Source organism: Loxodonta africana, chromosome 4 (genome assembly GCF_030014295.1).
Source record: "Loxodonta africana isolate mLoxAfr1 chromosome 4, mLoxAfr1.hap2, whole genome shotgun sequence".
Lineage (NCBI taxonomy): Eukaryota > Metazoa > Chordata > Mammalia > Proboscidea > Elephantidae > Loxodonta > Loxodonta africana.
The window spans coordinates 92,367,380-92,389,101 of NC_087345.1; the positions used below are offsets into that span (position 1 = coordinate 92,367,380).

Consider the following 21,722-nt stretch of genomic DNA (forward strand, 5'->3'; position numbering starts at 1 on the left):
TCCGGGGCCTTTTTAAGCTTCTCCCTAACCATCTCGTGGCTGGCTCCTCCCTGGCCCTGCCTGTGGGGCTGTCCCTAAAGGCGCTGTTCCTATGGCCCTATAGCGGGTGGGCCAGGCCCAGCCTCCCTTCCTGCTCACAGGCTTCTGTCTTCCCCGCAGGCCACCACTGCCAGCCCACTGTCATTCGACATCAAGCCAGGAGTGCCGTACCACCCAGCAGCCCACCTCGGGCTCCAGGCCCCCACTGAGACCCTCTGGAGGGGCAGAAGCACTTCAACTCTCAAAGAGTCCTGCTAGTCCAAACAGTGGACCTGGAACCTTGGAATCAGCCAAGGACCAAGCAGAGGTTGTGCCGGTCTCTCAACCTAGGGGCCCAGCAATTCCCTGGTGCCTCCAGTACTGCACTTTGCCCCAAGGCCTTTAACTTCATTTCCCGAAGGGTTGTCAAGGGTCAACGCAGTGCTGGGAAAAACCATTCCCAGCTTTAGCCTCTACAAGGGCACCGTCCCCTCTTCGCTAGAGCCCAGAGGGGTGAGAGGAGAAAGCAACATCTCTTTTTCTCCTTTCTTTTCCCAGCTCTGTGGGTCAGCTCTGGTCCAGAAATATCCAGGCTTAGTACCCAAGCCCCTGCCAATCTCAAATCATCTCTTACCAGGAGCAAGGCCCTCCATAGCCTGAGCCCCAGCCAGCTGTGCCCTAGTGATAAGGGCAGAGGACAGACGCCAAGCTCGCTGCCCTATCCCTTGGCCTGTTTCAGTCTAGGCCGGCTCTGTCCTGGCAGAAGTAGGCAAAAGAGTAGGGCTTTTCTCTGCACCAGCCCCAGGACAGCTAGAGAAAGGGTGTGCCAACAGCATCCTTACCTTCTTTCTCCAGCTAGGTTTTTGTGGGGGGAGGGGGCGAGGTGGTCTTAGCTGACCACTTGCTCAGTTCCCTGCCAGTTCCTTCTCAGCCCCTGGAGAGGAATGCAGGGCCCATTCCTTTTTGTACATGTACCTCCCCTTCTCTCTTGTACATAAACCCCAGCACTAGGCCTGACTTTGTCTCCTCTTTCTGAGTTTGGCAAACTAGGGTAGCCATTTAGCCAGACCTGGGCTGACAGGGAGAAAGGAGACTGGGAGGAGCCACATCTGCTTCACGGGATGTGAGCTCAGAAGCATGGGGGAAGGGGAGCCAGGCTGGGTGGGCGCCAACCACACAAAGGGAGGCAGGCCTGCCTGTGGGACACTGGCGCCCTCTGCTGGGCATGCGTACACCTGTCCAGCCCCCAGCCTGCCCCAGGAGCATATGGAGAAGACAGAGCCACTGATCATGTTATAAATATTGTTATTTAAAAAAAAAACAAAAACAAACAAAAAAAAAAAACCACACATACATTGGGCCCTGGGGCTGGAGAAAGGAGTGGTGGAGCCCCGGGCCAGGGCGGGCAGGAGCAAGCACTGATGCTGGAAGGAGGTTAAGACCCTGCCCTCTGCCACCCAGGCTGTGTCCATCAGCCTGTCACTCTTCGGTGAAGACCTTTTCTCACATTTTATCTACTGGCATCACCCGCCCCACAGAGCATATACCACCAAGCTCTGGTCTGGGGCTGAGGGCAAGGCCTGCACTAGTTTTCTGGGAGGTGGGGGGCCCTTGAATACCAAGAGCAACCTTGAGAGGTGCCAACAATGGTTGGGGGGGGGTTACTTTAAGAAAAGTGGACACAGACCCAGCTGAGGAGGAGCCTGGGGCAGATGGTGTGAATGACCTAGGAGCAGAAAACAACCCGTGGGTCACTGGTGGTCATCCAGCTGCTGCAGGAGTGTCCGCCGCCGCCTTTCCAGCTCACCCTCGCTCAGCTCACTTTCCGATGTGTCCCAGCCGGTCTGTTGGGGCAAAGGCACGGCTGACCACAGCCACAGAGGCCGAGACATAGTGCTGGCAGGGGTGGGGCCAGGGCACCTGCCTCTCACCTTCTCCTTCTTGATTCCAAAGCCTGGGGAACGGTTAGGGAGCTCTGGCCGCCGGAGCTCCCTGTCCTTGTCCTGTTCCTGCTCTTTCTCATCGCTCTCCTTGCCCGCCTTCTCGTCAGGATCTGTCTCACTCTCAGGACTGTTCTGTAAGAGCCCAGAGCCCACCTGCTCAGTCCCTGTGAGGGACAGTGGAAGGAGGGGGTGGGCGGAGGTCTCACACGGCAACAGGACCTTGGGTAGAAGCTCCTTCTCTACTCACAGACTTGTGTCGTCTCTTCTTGGTTTTCTTTTTTGGTTTCTTGGCTTTCCGAAGGCCGTGATCTAAAGATGGAAAAATCCCTAATAAGAAGGGAGAGCTCATTCTTTTCTGCTGCACAGAAGAAAAACCCTCTTATTCTTCACAGACAGGGGACCTCATGGTCTAAGGCAGGAGTCTGAGTGAGTCCAGTTTTCCTTCCTTCTCCCAGTATCTTGCCAGGCCAGGGATAGGAAGTTGTTCCTGTTCTCCCACAGGTTCAACTCCCCCATCTGCTCTACCTTCCAGCAGGCTGGGGCTCACAAAGGCTTCCTCTCCTCCTAGGCTCACCTGGCCCCTCCCTCTCTGCTCCCAACACTTCTCCAGCTCCCAGGCTCCTAGCAACTGCTTACCTGATCCGAGGAGGAGGTGGGAGGATGGGGAGCCCCGTCCCCCAACGACAGCACCCCCACTTTCAACAGAATCAAGTGAGGAAGAGGGCTCAGAGCCTGACTCCGAAGGGTTCCGCCGCCTCCTCTTGGGGGGCCGGAGCGACGGTGGGGGCAGCTCCTCCTCTTCTGACTCGGAGCCCTGGGCAGATGAGCAGACCCTGAGCACCTCAGCGCCATGTCAGCGCAGGTCTCTAGCCTCCAGGGGCCCTGAAGTCTGGGACTTGAGGGCAGAGAGGAGGATCCAGGGACAAAGGAATCCTCGAGTTGCCCTCCAAGGGAGGCGATATACAGAAAAAAAGGAGAAAAATGTTTCTTATTTCCCCCATACAATCTAGCCTCACCCCACATCCCTTCTACCCACAACTCACTGAGGGGGAGTGGGAGCGCTTGCGATGGTGCTTCTTGCCCTTTTTGCCATGTTTTCGGCCTTTGGTGTGGAGGTGCTGGCATTCGGTCTGGCAGACACAGGGGGTGAGGAAGGCACCCTGGTTAGCACCTAAAATCTGGCCTGGTCTCCTTCCCTCAGGCTAGGGCCTGTGGCTGTCCCAGGGCCCTCTAAGAACTGTCCTTCCTCCTTACTGACCAGAGGAGGGAGGGCCCTAGGGATGAGAAGTCACTGAGGTCTCTGTGGAGCTGGCCTAAGGAGTCAAGGACCTGAGAAAGACCCAGAGGACAGGAGCCCTGCCTCACCTCCAGCACCTGTAGGAACTCCCGGAAGAGCCGGATCCGTTCCGACTCCAGGGTGATCTGCTCAAAGGCTGAGTCGCACACAAAGCGCTCACGGACCTTGAACGGGGAGAGCACTGCTGATGAGACCCGGCCTGGCCCAGCCTGGACACAGCCACGAGCACAGGGCAGGGCTGGGATGGAGAAAGGAGGGGACTGGAGCTGGCCCGCAGCTGTGCTTATGACTGGGATGGGCCCTCAGTGGTCGAGAAGTACCGCTGCCCTCAGGGTTGAGGGGCTGGTTTTTGGTGCCAGGCTGCGGTCCTGACCTCTTCCCAGGCAGTGCCCAGCTCCAGGGCAGGCACGGCCTGCCTCAGCATGCTTCGAAAGGCAGCTTCCCTGCGCCGCATCCTTCGTGCCTCCTCCTTCTCCCGCTCCCTCTCCCGGGCCTCCGCTTTCTCCAGCAGCTGAGGGCAGAAAGGACACAGAACACACTCAGCAGAGGGTGGGTGCCCAGGTCCCATCCAGGCATAACTTAGGTGGGAAGTTGGAGCCTGGGCTTCTACTAGTATCCCCCTCAACTTGGGTAGTGAGCAAGGAGCGGAACAAGACACTACGATGAGTTAGAAAACTGAGCCCCAGCTACAACCCTGGCCCACCCAGCCCAGTCTGGCCCCTCACACTATTAAAGGTCAGCTTGATGTTGCCTGCGTCCAGCGCAGCAGCCCTCTTGTCAAAGCTTATGACGTGGGCGAAGTCCTCAAAGGCTGTGTTCACCTCCACGCAGAAGCCCCGGTCCTGTGGGTACAGCAGCGCGTAAAGCTGAGGGTACCACCACCTGAGGCCCAAAGCTGGCCTCCTGGGCAGGCAGAGTTGTTGGACTGCATGGTGCTCAGAAAGCCACCTTCCCCCAGAAGAGATCCACAGGCCTGGAACATGCCCTGAAACCAAGCTGTCCAGGTCCTTCTCATCCGACAACAGCCCCCATGCCTACCCTTAGTTTGGATACCTCCAGCCATACGAAGCTGAGGGAGTTTGCTACATGGGGGTGGGGGGCCCAAGATTTTCCATGACATTACCCTTTTGCTTCTCCTTCCTTGTCTGCTGATTTACGCCTGAGTCTCACAACTAGCTCTTTGTTCCTTTGGCTTAAAACTGAGGCCCCAGCTGGGCTGTCCTGCTGCTCAGTAATGCTTCCGTGCATTCTCACCATCTGTTGCAGGTCCCCACGTTGTCCCCAAACTTCACTCTCCCAAGCACCTTTTGCCTATGTTTATTGAGTGCTTACTATGTACCAGGTACCAGGCTGAGTGCTTTACATACATTATCTCATTTAATTCTCATATGTATCTAAACTTAAGAGTAGGTCCTATTATACTAATTTTATGCAGAAGGAGAAACCAAGGTTCAGAGAAATTAGAGCAGTTGCCCAAGGTCTCATAGCTAATAAATGGTTGAGTAAGAAATCTACCCCAAATCTTTCTAGCACCAAAGCCGGTACGTCTAAGCACTACAGCCACACCCACTTCTCATTCCACGGAAGAAATCAAGGCCATCAGGTGTGCAACTCAACATTAAAACACCTCACATTCTCCAAGCACTCCCCGATGAAGTAGAGGTTTAGAAAAGCTCCCTAATTTGGCCCAAGATGACACAGAGGTAAGTGGTATGACTGGAGTCTGATGTGTGGTTCCTGAGTCAGGTCGTCCCCTCAGCTGGGGCACAGGCCCCGATCCTTTCCACTCTCTGGCCTCCCCCTGAGGTCAAGGCTGTGCTCTTGCTTCTCCCCAAGAGCACTTCCTCAAAACCCACACTCTTCAGTCCTTCTCACACACAGTATTCCCTCTCTCTTAGGGAACTGAAAACTTCAATCTCATCCTCTTCACTGGCTCCTCACATCACACACAAACCTCACTGCACCTGGAACATCCTTCTTCCATCTTGTTCATACCTTCCTGAAGTTGATAACCTCTGCCTCTTTCCCTTTGTTTCAAAATCTCTTGAAAAGCACAAAGGAAAAGGAATAAACACTTAATTTGTGGAGGGCCTACTATAAGCACAGCACTTCACAAATGTTATTTCTCACAATCTTGCATGTAGATTATTCCCATTTTACAAATGAGGAAACAAGAGGCTCAGAGATACTATGCTGAGGGCCTGGAGCCAACAAACAGCAAGGAGTTACCTGACTCAAGCCTGTTCTACCCCAACTCCACCCCCTTCATGGGCACTGCTCCCCCAAAGTGACTCATGTCCTAATATCAAATCCAAGGGCGCTGTCTCAGTCCTCACTAATCTGGGCCTCTGCTGTTGACTGACTTCTTCAACATGCCCCTCTCTGAGGGGCCTCCCTTTTCTCACCCCTCTTTACCACCCTCTCTTGCATGTGCATGTTCCCTTGAGAAGGGCACTTAGTACCATTCTACTACCTGATCTATACGCTCCCCAGCGATCTCATTCCCCACCTGTCTCCTGATTTTCAGACCCCTACTAGACCGATACTTCACAGACACTTCAAATTCAGCAGATCCCAAGAGAATGCATGTCCTGTGAGCCCCTGCCCCACTCCATGAGCCTCCCAGGCCCAGATCTTCAGTTTTGTTGCTGCTCCAAGTCCGGGACTCTCTCCATTATCTTCTGGGAATGAGAGGTGCCATCATAGCCCGCCTGGCTGGTTGGGGGCTACAGGGGCTCCTGGGCTTGTCTCCCCTTGGTAGGTCGGAGCCCGAGAGGGTGAGCAGGGAGGTGACTCTAAAGAAGTTTCTTTCTTGGGTGGCGTGGAGAGACAGGACTCAGCGAGGACAGAACCCCTGCAGGCCTTGAGCAGTACCAGCCACTCAGTGGTTAAAAGTTAGCTACTCCATAAAATTTGAACATCCTGGACGAGATATTTCCATTTTATGATCATTCTATTTAAAATATAGTATTTAATTATTCTTCCCTGTCCCAGGTTGCATTTGAGACTAATTCCCCAAATGGAATTCCTATTTTCTCCAGACCTGGTCTTCCTGCTTAATCTTTCCCAATGATGCCATCATCTACCCATGCTAGCTCCAAATCCTTCTTTTTCCTCAATTTCACAAAACAATCTGTCACCTCTACCTTTGAGTGGCTCTATCCTATTGGTTTTAAACTTTCATTTTTTTTAAAAAGCAGAGACATTTTTTCAATAAAAATCTTATGTAGAACCTCAATGCATAATAGCGATGCAAATAAGAGCTGCTCTACTTGAAAAGAGGAAAGGAACATAGAGCCCCCACATACTCAGTGCCCCCTTGGTTGTCGCCAGGTACCTCTGAGGAAACCTAGGGAGTCTCAGAAACACAATTTGGGCACTAAAGCTCTCTCCCCATCTGCCATCCCCACTGTCTGTGCCCGAGTTCAGGCCTAGCTCATCTCCCACCCAGGTTCCCACAACAATCTCTTGACAGGTATCCTTGCTCACCTCTCCTACACCTCTAACCCAGCCTCTGGCATCCAGTGGTTCTTAGACTTTCCTATCAAGTAGCCCCAACAGCAGGGGAGACGTCTAGGGGTGTCAGAAGAGGACAACTCAAGCTCAAGTTATTTGAATTACTTGCTACTTTTAGGATCTTGTAGCTTCAAAAACTGTCCTCCTACCACCGCAAATACCACCACCCTGTAAGGATACAAGCACCCCCATCTGAGAGGCACCACTCTACACTATGACCAGTGGCTTTTCTAAGACAGCCATCTGATCACATCATGCCCTGGCTCCTTGCTACTTAAGAGATAAAAATCCACATTTCTTAGTTTAGCAGTCAAGGCATTTTATACCCAGGGCTCTGCTTATAAACTGGGGTATGTGGTTCCAGAAAAACTGAGGAAGCCACAGGACAATACATCTTACCTAAACGTAAGTAATTTTAAAATATTAAATTTATATTAATCAAGCAGGAAGATGATATTAAAGTGCAAAACCTGCATGAATTTGTAAGGTGAAGCACAGGACCTCAGAAAAATGCTTTATGTGCAATTGGACATTTCTAGGTACATTCCTAGACCCCGTTCACCTTGGGTACCAGGTTACCCTCCTCTGAAATTAGAGGTACTTTGGTGGAAAAACTCTTTTTCAGACAAGGAACCTGAGGCTCAGAATGGTTACGTAACCTGTCCGAGGTCACACAACTAGTAAGCAGGTCCCTGGGCAGTCTACTCCTAACAACTGTACTATAGCGTCTCATCAAATGCATTTGAATGTTCTTCACTTCCACAAAGACATATGCTTCCTCCTGCTTTTTTCTTTTTGAAACACAAGCCTCTCTTCATTTATCACTCATTTCCTCATTTTTCTACCTTCGATAAACATGGATATTGAGAAATATTTCTCCAGTATAGAAAAGCAACAGCGCCAATTGCAAAAGGCAGCTGACATGTGCCTCTGTCAGGGATGCAACAAACAGTGGCAAAAATAAAGAGACTTGCCCCTTCTAAAAGGGAAGTGGTACCTCAGTTTGAGTCCACCAAATGCCTTACAAAACCAGCCTAGTGCAGCTAGATAATCCAATTCCCAAGATGAAAAAAAATCCAGATTTTTTATTTGCAATCTCTTGATTTTAAAAAGTTAGCAATGAATTCCAAGTTTTTCCTAAAACACTGTATACTATATAGGCCAGGAAGAACGTACCTGTAGGCTACCAGCTTACACTAGCTGTGCTTCTTGCTCTTCAAACTCACCATGCACTTTTCACCCCCCGCCCTTGCTCCTTGTGCACAGAATGTTCCACCCTCCTCCACCTACTCATTCGTAATGGTGTAGTTCAAATGTCAAATCTCCTGACCCCCATCTCTGTATAACACTTGCCCCTCAGCATGGTTGTTTTCATATCTACCTTCCTATTAGATCATGAGCTCCTTATGGGCAGAAACTGTCTTATTCATTTCTGTCTCCCCAGTGCACAGTAAAAAGGAGTCCTGGTGGCACAATGGTTAAAGTGCTTGGCTGCTAACCAAAAGGTCGGTGGTTTGAAACCACCAGCCACTCTGTGGGAGAAAGATGGAAACCCTATGGGGCAGTTCTACTCTGTCCTACAAGGTCGCTATGAGTCGGAATTGACTTGACGGCAATGGGTTCTTAGCTAGTGCATAGTAAGGAATCATAGTAGGTATGTGCTGAACTGAGATGCAATGCTTCTATAAAATATGACTTATTGGGAATCCTACTCAGGGAGTGGACCCTGCACCCAGCCTGGATCCACCCATAACCCTAGGGCCTTACCTTAAGAATGTCCTTAATGATCTTCTTCTCATCATGGAAGCGTGCCTTCAACTCCTCCACATAGAACTTGAACAAGTCCAAAGGGGTGGAGCCTGCGAGGGAGGGAGGTAGGGGGGCCTGGCGGGCGGCAGCTTCCCAAGGCCCAGGGTAGGGTCGAGGACAGGACCAAGGAGTGGGGGTGCAGAAGAGGCCAGCGGGGCAGGAAGCCAGGCCAGAGAAGGGGGAGCCCAGCTGCCTTACCCGGCTGGCCCAGCATGTTGGCAAAGCGGACGTCAGTGCTGACCGCTGGGTACAGCTCCATCCAGGTGGACATAGAGTGCAGCTGCCCTGTCTCATGTAGCTCGTCCAGGAAGGTCTGGGCAAGGAGAGGCCAGTTATAGAAAGAATGAGATAGGGAGAGAGCAGTGTCAAAGACATGGGAGGGAAAGAAGGGACAGCAGAGGGAGAGGCAGGGCAATCCAGATGAGGAAATGCAGGCAAGGAGGCAGGTGTGACGAGATACAAGATATGGATGGGGAGGCAAGGAGCGATATGAAAGGAGTGAATGTAAATATACAGAAAGAGACAGACAAAAAAATGAGAAAGAGCCAGCTCGGGAGGCAAAGAAACAGAAACCTGACAGTTCAAGGAGGGAGATAAGCTACGCCTGACTGAGTCCCCACACCAAAAAGAAATACTGTAAATATGGCCTAGCTGCCAAGCTGTGCCTCTAGGGTGCCCTCTGCTGGTAGTTCCTGCATGGTGCGGTCTAGAGGGGCTAGAGATCCCGGCAGGGAAGCCTCCTGGAGCGGAGCATGGAGAGGGATATACGTAGACAAAACAGGTGGCCTGGCCATGCTCTTGGCAGATATGAAATTCTATCTAGAAGGGCAGCAAAGATACCTGGAAGGCCTCCCGGTTCTTGCGCTGCTGGCGCCGCTCTCGAAGCCGGGCCCGCTCCCGCTCCTCCTCCTCCTCCTTCTCCAAAGCTCGGATGTGCTCCTCAAAGCAGATCAGCGCATCTTCCTTGTCCATGTCTACCACAGGGAGGAAGTTCAGAGGGACTGCCCCAGCAGGGACACCCTCTCAGACCCCAGCACCCCTGGTGTTCCAAGGATGCTGCCCCTGCAGACACCCAGAGTGGCAGAAAATGGGGAGGAGAGGGTTCCCATGGGAAAGACTACCGGAATAGGGTAGTCTTGGCGGGGGGTGGGGGGGATCATTAATTGTATAAGAGAAAGTTAGCAAGTATTCGGCTCTTACAAATTCAGTTACTAGAAGTCTTCACAAGAAGCTGGTTATCTCAGGGCCTAAGGCTTCACGTCTCAGGGAATCAAATTTTGGTGTAACTTCAGAAGGTCAATTTCTGACTTTGCCAGTGTTTACAGGCCAACAACAGCTTATTATAACATATGTGGCCAGTTAAGGCCCACAATGCTATGACAACTTAAGACCATATTCACATGAGCTATAAAAATCATCATCTCAGGTCTTCTGACTCCCATCCTCAAGCCCTTCCTCCAAGGACACACAATGTCCAGGTCAACAAGTAGACTCCAGGAGGAGGGGGATCCTCAGAGTCTCGAGAGGTACAGGGGCTGAGTGGGTGCTGGGAACTCCTAGGACATCCTGGAAGGTGGCGGGTGCAGAGGAACGTATGTGAGGAAAGGGGAAGGGACAGGTGGGAGCTGAGACCCAGGCTTACTCTGTAGCTGATGGTCCTGGGCAAAGCTGGGGTTATCCATGAGGTACTGCTGGGCCTGAGACCAGGTGGTTTGGAAGTTGACACTACTCATCCCATCCAGGATGCTCTTCAGGGCCTGGATATTGCGGCGCCGCAGCTGCTTGGCCTGTTCCTAGGGAATGACAGGATCAGGGTGAGGCAGGTCAGGTCAAAGCTACTCGGTGGGTCTAGGCAGGGGTGGAGCTAGGGAAAGGAGGTCAGCTGAGAAATCCCAGGAGGAGAGCCCGGCTCAAGGGTTTCATGTCCCAGAGAGGGCAGGGAGCACAGGTGGCAGACCACCCCTCTGAGGCTGCTTCCTGCCCTCCCCTACCTAGGGTTGTAGGCCCAGAGCAAAAGCGGGGGGATACACAAATGCCACACCAGCTTCCGAGGCAGGAGCTGGGACACTGGGGAAGAGAAGAATGACTAGGGGCCCTAAGAAAGCAAAGGCGTGAGACTGGGGCTGAAGGATTCGGCCCAGTGACCGTTACCTTCTCCTTCTTGGCCAGGAAGAAGAGGACATCATCATACACCTCTTTTCGATCCCTCTCAGGGACCACAGCCCAGACCTCCAGCTCCCCAAAGGTCTGTTCTGCCCGCCTGTGAAGCACATGGACTATGAGTAGTCAAGCAGAGATTAGAAGACTCTGGACCTTGTATTCTCAGGTCTCCTAGGCCCCACCCCAGCCCAGGCCCCTGACCGGTAGCGAGTAGTGGAGGTCATGCGCTCATGCTGTTCCAGAAAATGCTGCAGGGTCTGCTTGGCTTCCTTGGCCCTTAGCCGGGCTTCCTCCTTCTCCTCCTTCTCCCGCTGCGCCTTGTAGGCATTGAATGCTTGCTTTTTCTCACTCAGTTTGGGCAAGGCACTGGGGTGGAGAAGGTGGAGTGGGACAGAAGGAACCGGCCTAAACCACCTTGCACAGCTCACAACGTGGAGTCACAGGGGACATGGGGATGGGTCTCCACAGAGCTGAGTGAGGCTCCATGCATAGGCACAGCAGGGCTGCAGGGGCTCCAAGGGCACAGGGAGGCAGGACAGATCCCTGGGATGTGAGTGGGGGTGAGAGGTAGTGAGGGGGGTTCTCAAGTTGTAGTCAGGCCTCTGCCTTATCCAGAACCCTCTTTCCCCAATTAATGCAATTCAATTCAATTCAATTCAATTCAACAAGCATTTATTGAAGTCTCCTGTCAGAACGTTCCCCTCCCGTTTCTTCCCCTGGCACCCCCACCTAAGCCTGTCACCCTCCTGCTTCTGGCCTCTTTGGGTCTGAATGTTGAGCTTAGGGAGTCCCTGGCCCAGGTGCTCTCAAGAACAGGGTCTGGAAGGCCTGATTCCCTCTGCCCAGGAGTACCTGTAACGAGGGTCGGTGACCACCATCTTCATGGCCTGCTCCCACGAGGCATTGGAGGGGACAGCCTGGAATGGAGCAGGCGGAGGTCATGGGGCCTGCCCACTTCCAGTCCTCAGACCTTCCCTGGGAGCCCCACCCACCCCTGGCACCTTATCCCTCAGCAGCTCCTTGAATGCCTGCTTTGCCTTCTCCCGGTTGCTCCAACTGAGGCCAGACCTGTCTAGTTCTGGCTTTGATTCCTCCTCTTCCTGCTGTGGTGGCTGATGCTGTCCAGCAGAACTAGGGGACAGAGGGGACTCAGCCACAGGACCCCCCACCTCCCAAAGCTTCCAGTGCCCTGCATTCTCAGTAATACCATTCCCTTTGCTTCCCCAAGTAACCTCTTTCTACCCTCTAGAAGTCCTACCCAGATGGTCACATCCCTCAAGAGAAGCCCTGGAGAAGTCAAGGACTACCCCAGGATCAGGGGTTGGGAGCCTGAGGCCAGCATTTGGGATGCCACAGAGGCACAGGCCTCACCTGCTGGGGCTCTCCTGCTGCTGCTCCAGGGGCTGGGCAGCCTCGGACATATCGCAATCTTCACTCCCACCTGGCTCAGGTTCCAAAAGGCCCATGGGCATTGGGGTGGGACCAGGAGGCACAGGTGGGGGGTCAGGCTGTGGCTGAGGAGGCTGTGGTTGTAGTGTCTGTGGCTGCTGCTGCTGTTTCCTGCAGGTGAGCCAGAAGGGCAGTACCCAGGAGTAGAGCATAAAAAGAGGAGGTCAGGGGATGGCTGGTCTCTCCATCCCGAGAAAGACTGGGTCAGGGGAGACCACTCCACAAGAAACATAGGGTTGGCTCTTGTTCCCATGGAGCAGGGATAATGGAAGAGACAATCTGCTCTCACCCCTCCCCTCAAGTGGCCCCAAGCATGGGTGGACAGGTGGGTAAGGTAGCTGAGTCACTCACCCTGCAGACTCTTGTTTGACCAGAGCTGCAAAGGGAAAAGACAGCAAGGTCAGTCACAGGGTAGCCAGGTCCCCACCAGAGCCCCTGCCAAGGCCCATACTCTCCCGACCCCCAAGACCTCTCACCCTCCAGCTCATCCAGGTCCTTAGGCCGGGTCCAGCGGGACTCCTTACTCTGGTTGTTATAGTAGTAAGGTTTGCCTGTGTCTGACTTGTACTCTTTCCAGGGACACTGGGACAGCAACAACTGCAAAAGGAGGGTCAGGGGGTATCAGCGGGCTGGGCACGCCCTCCAGCCACAGTCGGGGAGCTAAGGGGACCCAATGGGTAGAGGCCACAGGAGTCTTTAGCTGCCGTCTGGCCTGGCTCAACCTGGGGGAAGGTGGGCTTCCTGAGATATTAGGTGACATTTCCGGGGAGGCTGGAGGGCAGTCAGAGGTTAGGATTAGAGAGATCAAGGGAGCCCAAGGACTTGGAAGGGTCAGGGAAGCCAAAAGGAAGGGCCAGAAAGCCCCGCTCAGGACCTCTGCTTTAGACTTGAGCACGCTGGGCTTCTCCCACACAGACTGCTTGTTGTCAGCATTGTAGTAATAGATGCGCCCATCAGGGGCCACATGTTCACTCCACAGGGCCCTCTGGTGGGGAGAGGGGCACAGAACAGTAGTCAAAGCTCTTCTTCCAAAGGCTCTCCTCCCCACCCCAAAAACGTAACCATCAGCCTCCCTACCCCCACCCACTTTCAGCCTTTCTACCCAGAAACCTCCTAGCTGGAAGAACTCACCAGAGGGCCTGTCCCAGCCACAGCAGCTAGAAAAGAAGCCAAAGAAAATGTCCTAAGTCCTTGCTCCAACCCCCATCTTATCCCCACCTCGTCCTCCCTTATCCCATCCCAATAAATATCCCCTACTCCCATCAACATCCCAGGCTCCCTGGCATCCCAACAGGCATGATCCAGGGTGGGCTCCAGTCCACGGTCCCCTTTCCCCTGTACCCCCCAACCTCCGAGCCTGGGGGGAACAGGCCCCCAGAAGACTCACAGCTGGCGGTGTCCGCACCCGGAGCCGTCTGCCGAAGAAAGAGGAGGGGGAAGGGTTGGGGCCAAGCCCAGTGGCCCCCAGGACCCAGGCCATGGGGACAGAGAAGCAGGCCAGGCCAGGATCCGTGTGTCCTGGCTCCCAGGGATCTCTGCTCCCTAACAGACTTCCCCCACCCTCCAGGGCCACGGCTCTAGGATCTCAGGAACAATCACACGGCAGCTCCTTTCCTCAAGCAAAAGTACTTTGTTGAGTCAACTCCTGAAGCCCATCTCTTCCACAGTGGATGCCACACTCTACATCCTACCCAGACTCTACACTGAACAACAGCACAAGAAGGTACAGCCAGATCTCTGGGTACTGCTGCCTCCTCCAGAGACAAAGAAGATGTAGAAGAAGACACTGTACTCGGATGTCCACAGAGCACCTCTCTGTGAGGGTAAAGAGTGTTCGGCATGCTGCAGTCCCAGGGAGCTGGGCACAGCAAAGGAAGTAACAAGAGAGGATGCACGTGACTTTGGAGATGAGCGGGAAACTTGAAGAGCCAAGTACACAGCTGGAGAGAAGGAACTGAGTGCAGGGGATTGAGCTGGGGACCAGGGTAGGTAGGATGAGAAGAGAGAAAGAATGGCAGCCATTTCCCCTGTATTGCAAGTCAGACCCACAGGGTCTTCCTGCTAGCCCCCGGTTCTTACCGCTGCGGTGACAGGCACTGCTGGCATCAGCATCCCTGGCATCATGGGAGGTACCATTCCTGGTATCTATGGATACAAAGAAGATAAAAACCTGCTACCGAGGTAAGGCCAGGAAAGGCACAGGCTGGACAGGGTCTGTGTGAGTCAAATTGCCCAGACGGGTCCTCAGAGATCCCTTTGGGGCCATGACCCCTCACTCGGGCACTTCCTCAGGCAATCCCTGGGCTCTGTGCTCTCAGCTGAACCTGAGAGTTTGCTCCAGTCATTCAGCAGACAAATGCATATGCGCCTGGCCCAAAGTCCCCTCCCATCCCCAATTTCCAAAGCCCAAATCCCATTCTCATCTCTACCCCCAGCTAAACTGACAGTTTTCTGAGGCCCCCGGTAGAAAGAGAAGGATTACCTGTGTGAGTGGTGGCGGCGCCCCCATTGGTGGAAGCATTGGGGGCATGATGCCAGGTGGCATGGGGGGAATGGCTGGTGGCCTCTGACTCATGGGGGGTAACCCCATTGGAGGGAAGGGTGGGGGGATCCCTGGCGGGGGCATCTGGAAATAAGGAAAGAAAGAGACACTAAGCAGAGAAGACGTTGCCTTGGACCTGTCAGAAAATGCTCACTTGTCTCACCCCATCCCCCGTCCCTGGCTCTGAGGCAACTCAGGTTGTACGTTGAGAAGCACAAGACAGGAACTGCCTCCCTCCTCACCAGTGAGAAAGACTGAAAACTGGGGGATCCTTTGAATCTAACAGGCAAGCAAGTGGCTTTTGAGAGGCAAGGAGGAGAGAGGGAAAAGGCAAGTGTAACAGCCACCAGACTGCAGCTAGAAGGCTCTACCTCTTCAGCAGCTCTCCCCAAAGAGGTCCTCTCAGATGAAGGGACAGAAGGCAGGTGTCCAGGCACCCAAATTCCCCAACCCCCAGCCTCCCAACCCCGTTCTCCAACTCGATGACCACCAGTGCTATTCCAGCCCGACTTCTATGGCATATTTGAAGAGCACAGATAAGGAGCAGTGAAAGAGAAAGACAGCCCCACCCTGCCCTCACACTAATAGGGTCTTTTCCCTTCCACTTTTCTCACCCCAGCCCCAGAGTGTCTCAAGGACAAAAACACAAAGGGGGAATTGTCAACCTTATGAACTAAGAGGTTGACAGCAGCTCTGCCCACCCCAAGGCCCAGGCAAAACCATCCCTCTTCCAACGCAGCAGAAGGGGCATTCCACGAACACCATGCTGGTGATGCAGCAGTGGCTAGGGGCTGGGGAGCTAGGGGTGCAGGCTGGAAAAGCCAAGCCCAGGGGAAGACATAAAACTTACGAAGGGTGGTGGCATCATGGGGGGCCCCGGTGGGAAGGGGGCAGGCGCTGCTGGGGGCCGGGGACCAGAATCGGGAACCGACTGTTGAGGGAGAGAAAAGTCATAGGACCCAGGATGGGCACAGAGATGGACTTTTGCAGATGGGAAGCAGAAGGGGTGAGGATGAAAAAGGAGCACAAAGGCCAGAGGAAGAATCTCCAAGCCCAATGTCCTGCCCATCCTAAGCTCTGAGCTCTGGGTAGGTCTGCTCCCTCTTCTGCCAGGCCAGAGCCAGCTGGCTGGGCTTCTCCAATGCCGTCCTCATTCTGGAAGTTTCCATTTTTTAAAGTCACAGAAAAGATGGAACAGGCTCCACTTCAGGCACAGACTGGCTCTTCCCAAGGCTTTTTCATCCATTCTGCCTGTGGGCAAGGCTATGCCTTCCTCAAACCAGTTCAGCAGAGGTCTCTTTTATTTCTCAAGTATCCAGAGAGGGAGGGTCCACTTCTCCTGTTCCCTACCTGAATCAACCCAGTTACAGAGATCTAATCCCAAAACCCCCTAAACACAAGTATTCACTAATCCTTCATAAACAGTACTAGTCTCCGTAACTCTTCACTACCAGCCTCCTCCCTTATCTGACCTTACCTACTTTCTTTGATCTCATCCACTCCCAACCACCTACCTCAACTCTCTAGTGCTGCTCCCCTCTTTGTGGTTTCCCACTCCCCTATAAATCTTCAACCTATCCCCTGAGGGTACAGGCTTGGAAGAGCCGAAGTCTTTCCCTCCTATACCTAACGGCTGGCCACATCTGTCCTTTAGTTCTCAGCTCAAATACCACCTACTCTAATAGGTCTTCTTGACTGTTCAAAGTAGATTCTTCCATTTTTTTTCTCTATTTCCTCACCTTTTTGATTTCTTAAAAAAAAATGTACACAACCTTGTAATTATTATGTTTGCCTGGATATGTGCACCCCACTACCACCATTCCATGAAAGCAGGGTTCATATCTAACTCATTAGTGGCTGGATTCCTGGCACCAGGCATGGTATCTGGCACATAATAAAAAAGGCACTCAGTAAATATCAAATGAAGTAATAAATGAACAAATCTTTCTATAAAGAACCTTCCACTTCTAAGAATTCATCCTATAGATGTAGCCCTACATGGGCAAAATGATGTGTGTACAGGGTTTTCATTTCAGCATTATTTTTAGTAACAAAAGATTGGAATCAGTCTAAGTACCCATCAGTAAAGGACTGTAACTATAAAATTATACACAAACATAAAATGGAATATTATGCAGTCATAAAAAAGAATGAAGATGCTACTATCTCAAAACGGAACAATCTCTAAGATATATTATCAAGTGAAAAAAGCAAAGTGTGTGTACAGTATTTTATCATTTGTGTAACCTCCCAGATCCTATGTAACCATCTTTGGGTCCTACCAAGCTCTAGGATCCCCACCTCAGAAACTGGTACCACCATCCATATAGCTGTCCGAGAGAGAAACGTGTGGATCACTCTCCACACCTCCCTCTTCCTCACCATCTATTACTGAGTCCTGTTAATTTTACCTCCCAAAGATTTGAATCCATCTACTTCTCTCCATTTCTGCCTCTACCACCACCACCTCTCTTGTCCAAGCCACCATTATTTTTCATCTGACCTATTGCAATGGCCTCCCAGCTGGTCTCCCCACATCCACTCCAACCTGCAGCCATAATAAGCTCTTCAAAATGCACATCAGACCACGCTGCTCCCAGCTTAAAACTCTTCAGTGGCTTCCCGCTGTTCTTAGGGTAAAAACCAAAGACTCCACACAGGGCCTGTGAGGCTCTGTGGGGTCTGCTCCCTATCTGCCTCACCAGCCTCACCCACAGAGCTCCCAGCTCTGCTCCAGTCACACTGACTTTCTCTGTCCTTCTGCCTCAGACAACCACCTCTGCTTGTTACAGTCTTCAACTCCACATACCTCATGTACATATTCTGCACATCTCCTAGCAATCATCGACTCCTCGGGAAGGTAATTAAATTGTGATACCTCATCGATTCTAAGATGCATCCTTCCTTTAGAAACGTTAAAATGTGAGTCTCAGAATCAATGAAATAGTGCCACCCCTGCTAGACTGAAAACTCTAAGATGAGGACAGAGACTTTGTTTTCACTCACCTTAATACGATATCTCTGTTGTATTTTCCTCACTACTCCCTATTGGCACACAGTAGCTGGTAATCAATATTTGTTGACTGAATGACTGAACAGTCTTGGCAGGTCCCACAAAACATAGGCAGGGGCCGTTGGTAAGGCCTAGTAGCTATTCTGGGAACACAGAATGTCAGAGCTGGTGGGATCCACCAAGGTGCTAAGAGGGATAATCAGTCCAAGGTCCCATAGCTGGTTAGGGATCGAGACAGGACTGGATCCAGTCTGCCCTTCAGCCCTCCTCCCTTAAAAGCACAGTCCCTGCCACAGGAAGCAGGTCTGTTTTTATTCTAGCATATTCCTTGCAACCCGTATGGTTAAATCAGCAAGTATCCAACATTTTCTTGCTTGAGACCCAACAGTGGCTTCCTCTTGCCCACCCTACATAATATCTCATCAAGCATTCAAAACTTTTCAACAAAGGCCTACCCTACACTTTTCTTTACTCATCCGGACTCAATGGCTTCCCTCCTCCTCTTTGCACAGGAATTGTTAGATTACACCTGTGTGTTTCTTTTATTCCACTTTTGTCTTAATTTCTTCAAGATGATCCAGTGTTCACCTCCTTCCTGTATCTTTATGACTACCCCCCACACATATACACACTCCTACCTGGGTTCCCTCAGGATAAACGCTGTACTACTTTGCACAGAATGACATGCTACTCTGTGAATGTCTGCTAGATGTTTCAGCTACAACTGCCTCTCCCCACTCAGGTGGGGATTTCTCTATAATTAGGGATTGAGTTTCCTTCTCTTAAACCTCCTGAGTGCCTAGTGAGGGCCCTGCACACAAAGTGCTGTGATAAAATGCAGAATCACCCTTAACTTTATTACATTTTTACATACTGGAATATCCTGAAACAAATGTGTGCGTGCATGTGTGCCCACGTACACTTGCATAAATTGTATGAGCACAGGCTAATGAGAGAGGCAGTTTGGAAGGTCTGTGTGACTGGGAAAAGAGAACTGGGATCAAATTCTGGCATGGGAAAATCTACTTATAAGTAATATAAAATGGACTGCATATGACCATCTCCAACTTGGGATGGAGATCCTGGCTGGTTTATGTCGGACAGTACCCCACAGAGGATAGAATCATGGGATATGTAAATTACCACAGAACATCCAATGCCCTCCCTTCCCTAAGGTCCCTCTGTACTACGTGTGTGTACCTTCCTTCTTTCCTGAAACATCTCTGCCCCTACTCCACCTGCTGTAGTGACAGTAAGACTTTGGGCCTTATTACACTTCTGGGTGGGAATCTGAAGAAGTAACTGAAGTATCTGAAGAATAAGAAAGGGAGCTGAAATAGCAGATCTTGTGTTTTCTCTGGAACAAAAACACATCTGTGGGTTAAGAAGAGACAATGAAGAGACAATTGATTGCCTGATCATCATGCGTCCACCTGGGCCAGTGAAAGCTCCCCGCCCCCCACCCACCCCCCACCAATCAATTCTTCTCTGCCTCCACATCTAAGGGGCAGCCTAGAAGTGAGGATTCAGAAGAACAAAAGGAGAAAAGGACAAGAATGGAGAGAAAGAAGAAAGAGAATCAAAAGAGGAAATAACGACGGCTAATATTTAATAACTAATATTTATTGAGCACTTATTATGAGCCAAACCTTGCCATTCATTTAATTCTCACAACCATCCTAGAGGTCACTATTATAAACAAACTGATGTTCAAAGAGATTAAGTAACTTGCCCTAGGTTCTAAGAGATTAAATAGTAGAGGCAGGTTTGGAATCCAAGAAGTCTGACACCAAAGCCTATGCTTTCAACTACTCCATAAAGTTACTTCCCAGCAAGGATGGTGGTACCACAGGTAATATCTCTACCATATCCAGATTCATTTCCCTGTTTTCTTTTAAATCCAATTCTCAAACAATCCTGAAATCCTCAGGGAACCAGGTGACCTCAAGGTAGGCCTGGTCTCACTCAACCCCTGAAGGGGTTTGTATTACAACATCAGGCAGAGATAAAAAAAAAAAAGAGAGAGATAGATATCATTAAAAAGAAAAAGAAAAAGAAAAAAAAAAGACATCATGGAGGCTGGGGGCCAGCTGATTACCCTGAGGTCTATCTACCTGCTGCCTTTGGTAACTCAACCCCTCCTTCGCTATTTCTAAGTCCATCCTAGTCCCCACTTCTCTGTATCAGCCTTAGTATTTATTCCTCCTGCTCCCCAAGAATACTTGCTACCTTACTAGAAAATATCTCCCCATTGCCTCCCTCTGATCCTGCCATCTCCTCATCACTCTCCCTCTGCAGAACAGAATGTCACTTCTGGTTTTCATCCTTCGGTTAAGACTCAACCTCCTCCTCTACTCCTGGAGTTCTTCCACCCTCCAGCATGACTCCAAGGCAAGGCTAACCTGCGCCAGCTTTGCAGGTTTTGTGCCCAAGAACCCCCCACATCCCTGCGGATTTTCTCCAGCCCTACCTGGAGGCCTCGCCCCCATCTTCACCCTTCTTTCCTCTGCTTCCCCAATGTCCTAAAACCCCTACTCCTGAACTTCCTCCTCAAGAATCACCTCATTTTCGTGCTGGAAGAGATCTGAGATACCGTTCTCATTCAGTTTCTTCTTTTTTTTAAATGGATGGGAAATCGAGGCCCAAAGAAAGGCAGTGACTTGCCCAAGGTCACACACGATTTGTTACAGTTTGTTGATTGCAGAGCCAGGTTTGGGACCAATGGGCCTCTGCACTTCCATTTTTGGACCACCAAGAATTGGGTGGGGACGACAGCCTCTCTTTCCTCAGTAGCCCCTTCCTCACCTCAGGAGAAAATGTCTTGCAAATGCGGGGAAATGGACCCCAAATGGTCTTAAGGGGTACTCAAGGGCTTCCTGAGAGAGCAAGCGCTGGGTCTGGAGGAAGGACATGTGGCACGCCAAATATTCCAGGAGGGGAAACTGTGGTCCCCAGCTCTCCGCTTGTCCCGAGATTCCCGCATCTCTCGCCCCCTCTCTTCTTTCCCGACCTTTTCTGCAAACCCACCCTTTACTTCCCATCCTCCTCCTCACCCAGTCCAGCAACTCTCGTCCCCCTCAATTCCCTCACCACCACCACCCCCCCTCATCCTCCATCATGGCCTCCCCCGCCCCTTCTCCCCCAAATCCCCGCCCCATCCCCCTCCCTCGTTCCTCTCCCTAACCCCTTTTTCCCTTCGCCCTCCCCTGGGGTCTCGGGGTACCCCTGGTGACCTCGCCGCCCCCCCAACCCCGACCCGGGCCGCAGGGGGCGCTGTGGGACCGCCCCGGGCCTCTCCACCCCCGCGCAGGGACGTTACCATGCCAGAGGCTCCGAGCAGCTGGGCTGGCTCGGCCCACCCGCCAGTAAAAGCCGCTCTGATTGGACGGGTGGTGCCGGGAGGGCGGGGCCAGTGGGGGGTCGCACCCCTTCGTGGCCGGCTCCGGTTGCTCCCGCCGGCGAGTCGAGCCCCCGACCGGCCCGGTGCGCCCGGACCCGGCCCCGCCCCCCGGCACGGAGAGCAAGGCCCCGCCCCCTGATCGTCGGGGTCGGAGCCCGCCCACTGATCGTCGGGGTCGGAGCCCGCCCACCCGGGAGGCGGGGCGTGCCTGCTCCAGGCCTCCGATGACGACTTGGACGCCCAGCGCCGGGCTGAACAAAGCGGCGCTGGGCGCGGGTCCCCGGCCGACGAGCGCCTCGGCAACTTCCCTGCCTTTCCGCCCTTCTCGCCGGCCGCCTGCAGACCTCGGTCCGCCAGATCGGGGCTGGATTGCAGCATTCATTTCCTACATAAGGCTATCTTTATTCTTCGCAAAGCATTTTTTAATTTGATGCGTAGTTATTTTTAGAACTTTTTAATGGACTCATTCATCCAACAGATATTTATTGAGCACCTATTATGTGCCAGAAACTGTTCCAGTTATTGGGCATACAGCAGTTTCTTTGAAAGGAAGCGAAATCCCTGCCCGCCTGGAG

The 21,722-nt window shown here is 52.2% G+C and overlaps 2 protein-coding genes across 11 annotated transcripts in view; one reads left to right on the forward strand and one right to left on the reverse strand.

Moving 5' to 3' along the window:
* The window catches only part of FMNL3 (formin like 3), a 57,485-nt gene extending 56,120 nt beyond the window's left edge, over positions 1 to 1,365 (forward strand). For all 6 annotated transcript variants that reach the window (XM_064284257.1, XM_064284254.1, XM_064284255.1 and 3 more), the window contains one exon: positions 160 to 1,365. Coding sequence is in view for 2 of the 6 variants with exons in the window: in XM_064284255.1 (XP_064140325.1) it covers positions 160 to 248 (89 nt within the window). In the remaining 4 variants the exon portion in view is untranslated. The remainder of the gene's footprint in view (positions 1 to 159) is intronic.
* PRPF40B (pre-mRNA processing factor 40 homolog B) lies at positions 1,349 to 21,156 on the reverse strand. 5 transcript variants are annotated; one of them, XM_064284262.1, is made up of 25 exons: positions 15,585 to 19,205; positions 14,675 to 14,818; positions 14,272 to 14,337; positions 13,580 to 13,607; positions 13,324 to 13,349; positions 13,067 to 13,177; positions 12,669 to 12,789; positions 12,544 to 12,568; positions 12,115 to 12,303; positions 11,745 to 11,874; positions 11,596 to 11,660; positions 10,945 to 11,109; positions 10,735 to 10,843; positions 10,226 to 10,376; positions 9,424 to 9,557; positions 8,782 to 8,896; positions 8,542 to 8,633; positions 3,984 to 4,100; positions 3,632 to 3,769; positions 3,327 to 3,422; positions 3,005 to 3,091; positions 2,598 to 2,775; positions 2,209 to 2,288; positions 1,950 to 2,093; positions 1,350 to 1,862 (listed from the first exon to the last, which is right to left on the reverse strand). In XM_064284262.1, exons 1-25 carry the CDS (start codon positions 15,801 to 15,803, stop codon positions 1,770 to 1,772), a joined length of 2,823 nt encoding a protein of 940 aa, XP_064140332.1. In that variant the 5' UTR covers positions 15,804 to 19,205; the 3' UTR covers positions 1,350 to 1,769. The 5 variants fall into 5 exon arrangements, with proteins under 5 accessions (XP_064140334.1, XP_064140330.1, XP_064140331.1 ...); XM_064284263.1 differs by having other exon boundaries at positions 2,209 to 2,270; positions 15,585 to 19,204; XM_064284264.1 differs by lacking the exon at positions 15,585 to 19,205 and adding an exon at positions 21,067 to 21,156 and having other exon boundaries at positions 1,349 to 2,093.
* Between the last annotated feature and the right edge of the window lie 566 nt (positions 21,157 to 21,722).

Coding starts and splice junctions, on each gene's coding strand:
- PRPF40B (XM_064284260.1), bottom strand. CDS start 15,803: ATGGGCAGGACATTGGGCTTGGAGATTCTTCCTCTGGCCTTTGTGCTC. Junction 8,634..8,781: donor CAACATGCTGGGCCAGCCGG/GTAAGGCAGCTG, acceptor CCTCCCTCGCAG/GCTCCACCCCTTTGGACTTG. Junction 3,423..3,631: donor TGGGCACTGCCTGGGAAGAG/GTCAGGACCGCA, acceptor TCCCCGTTCAAG/GTCCGTGAGCGCTTTGTGTG.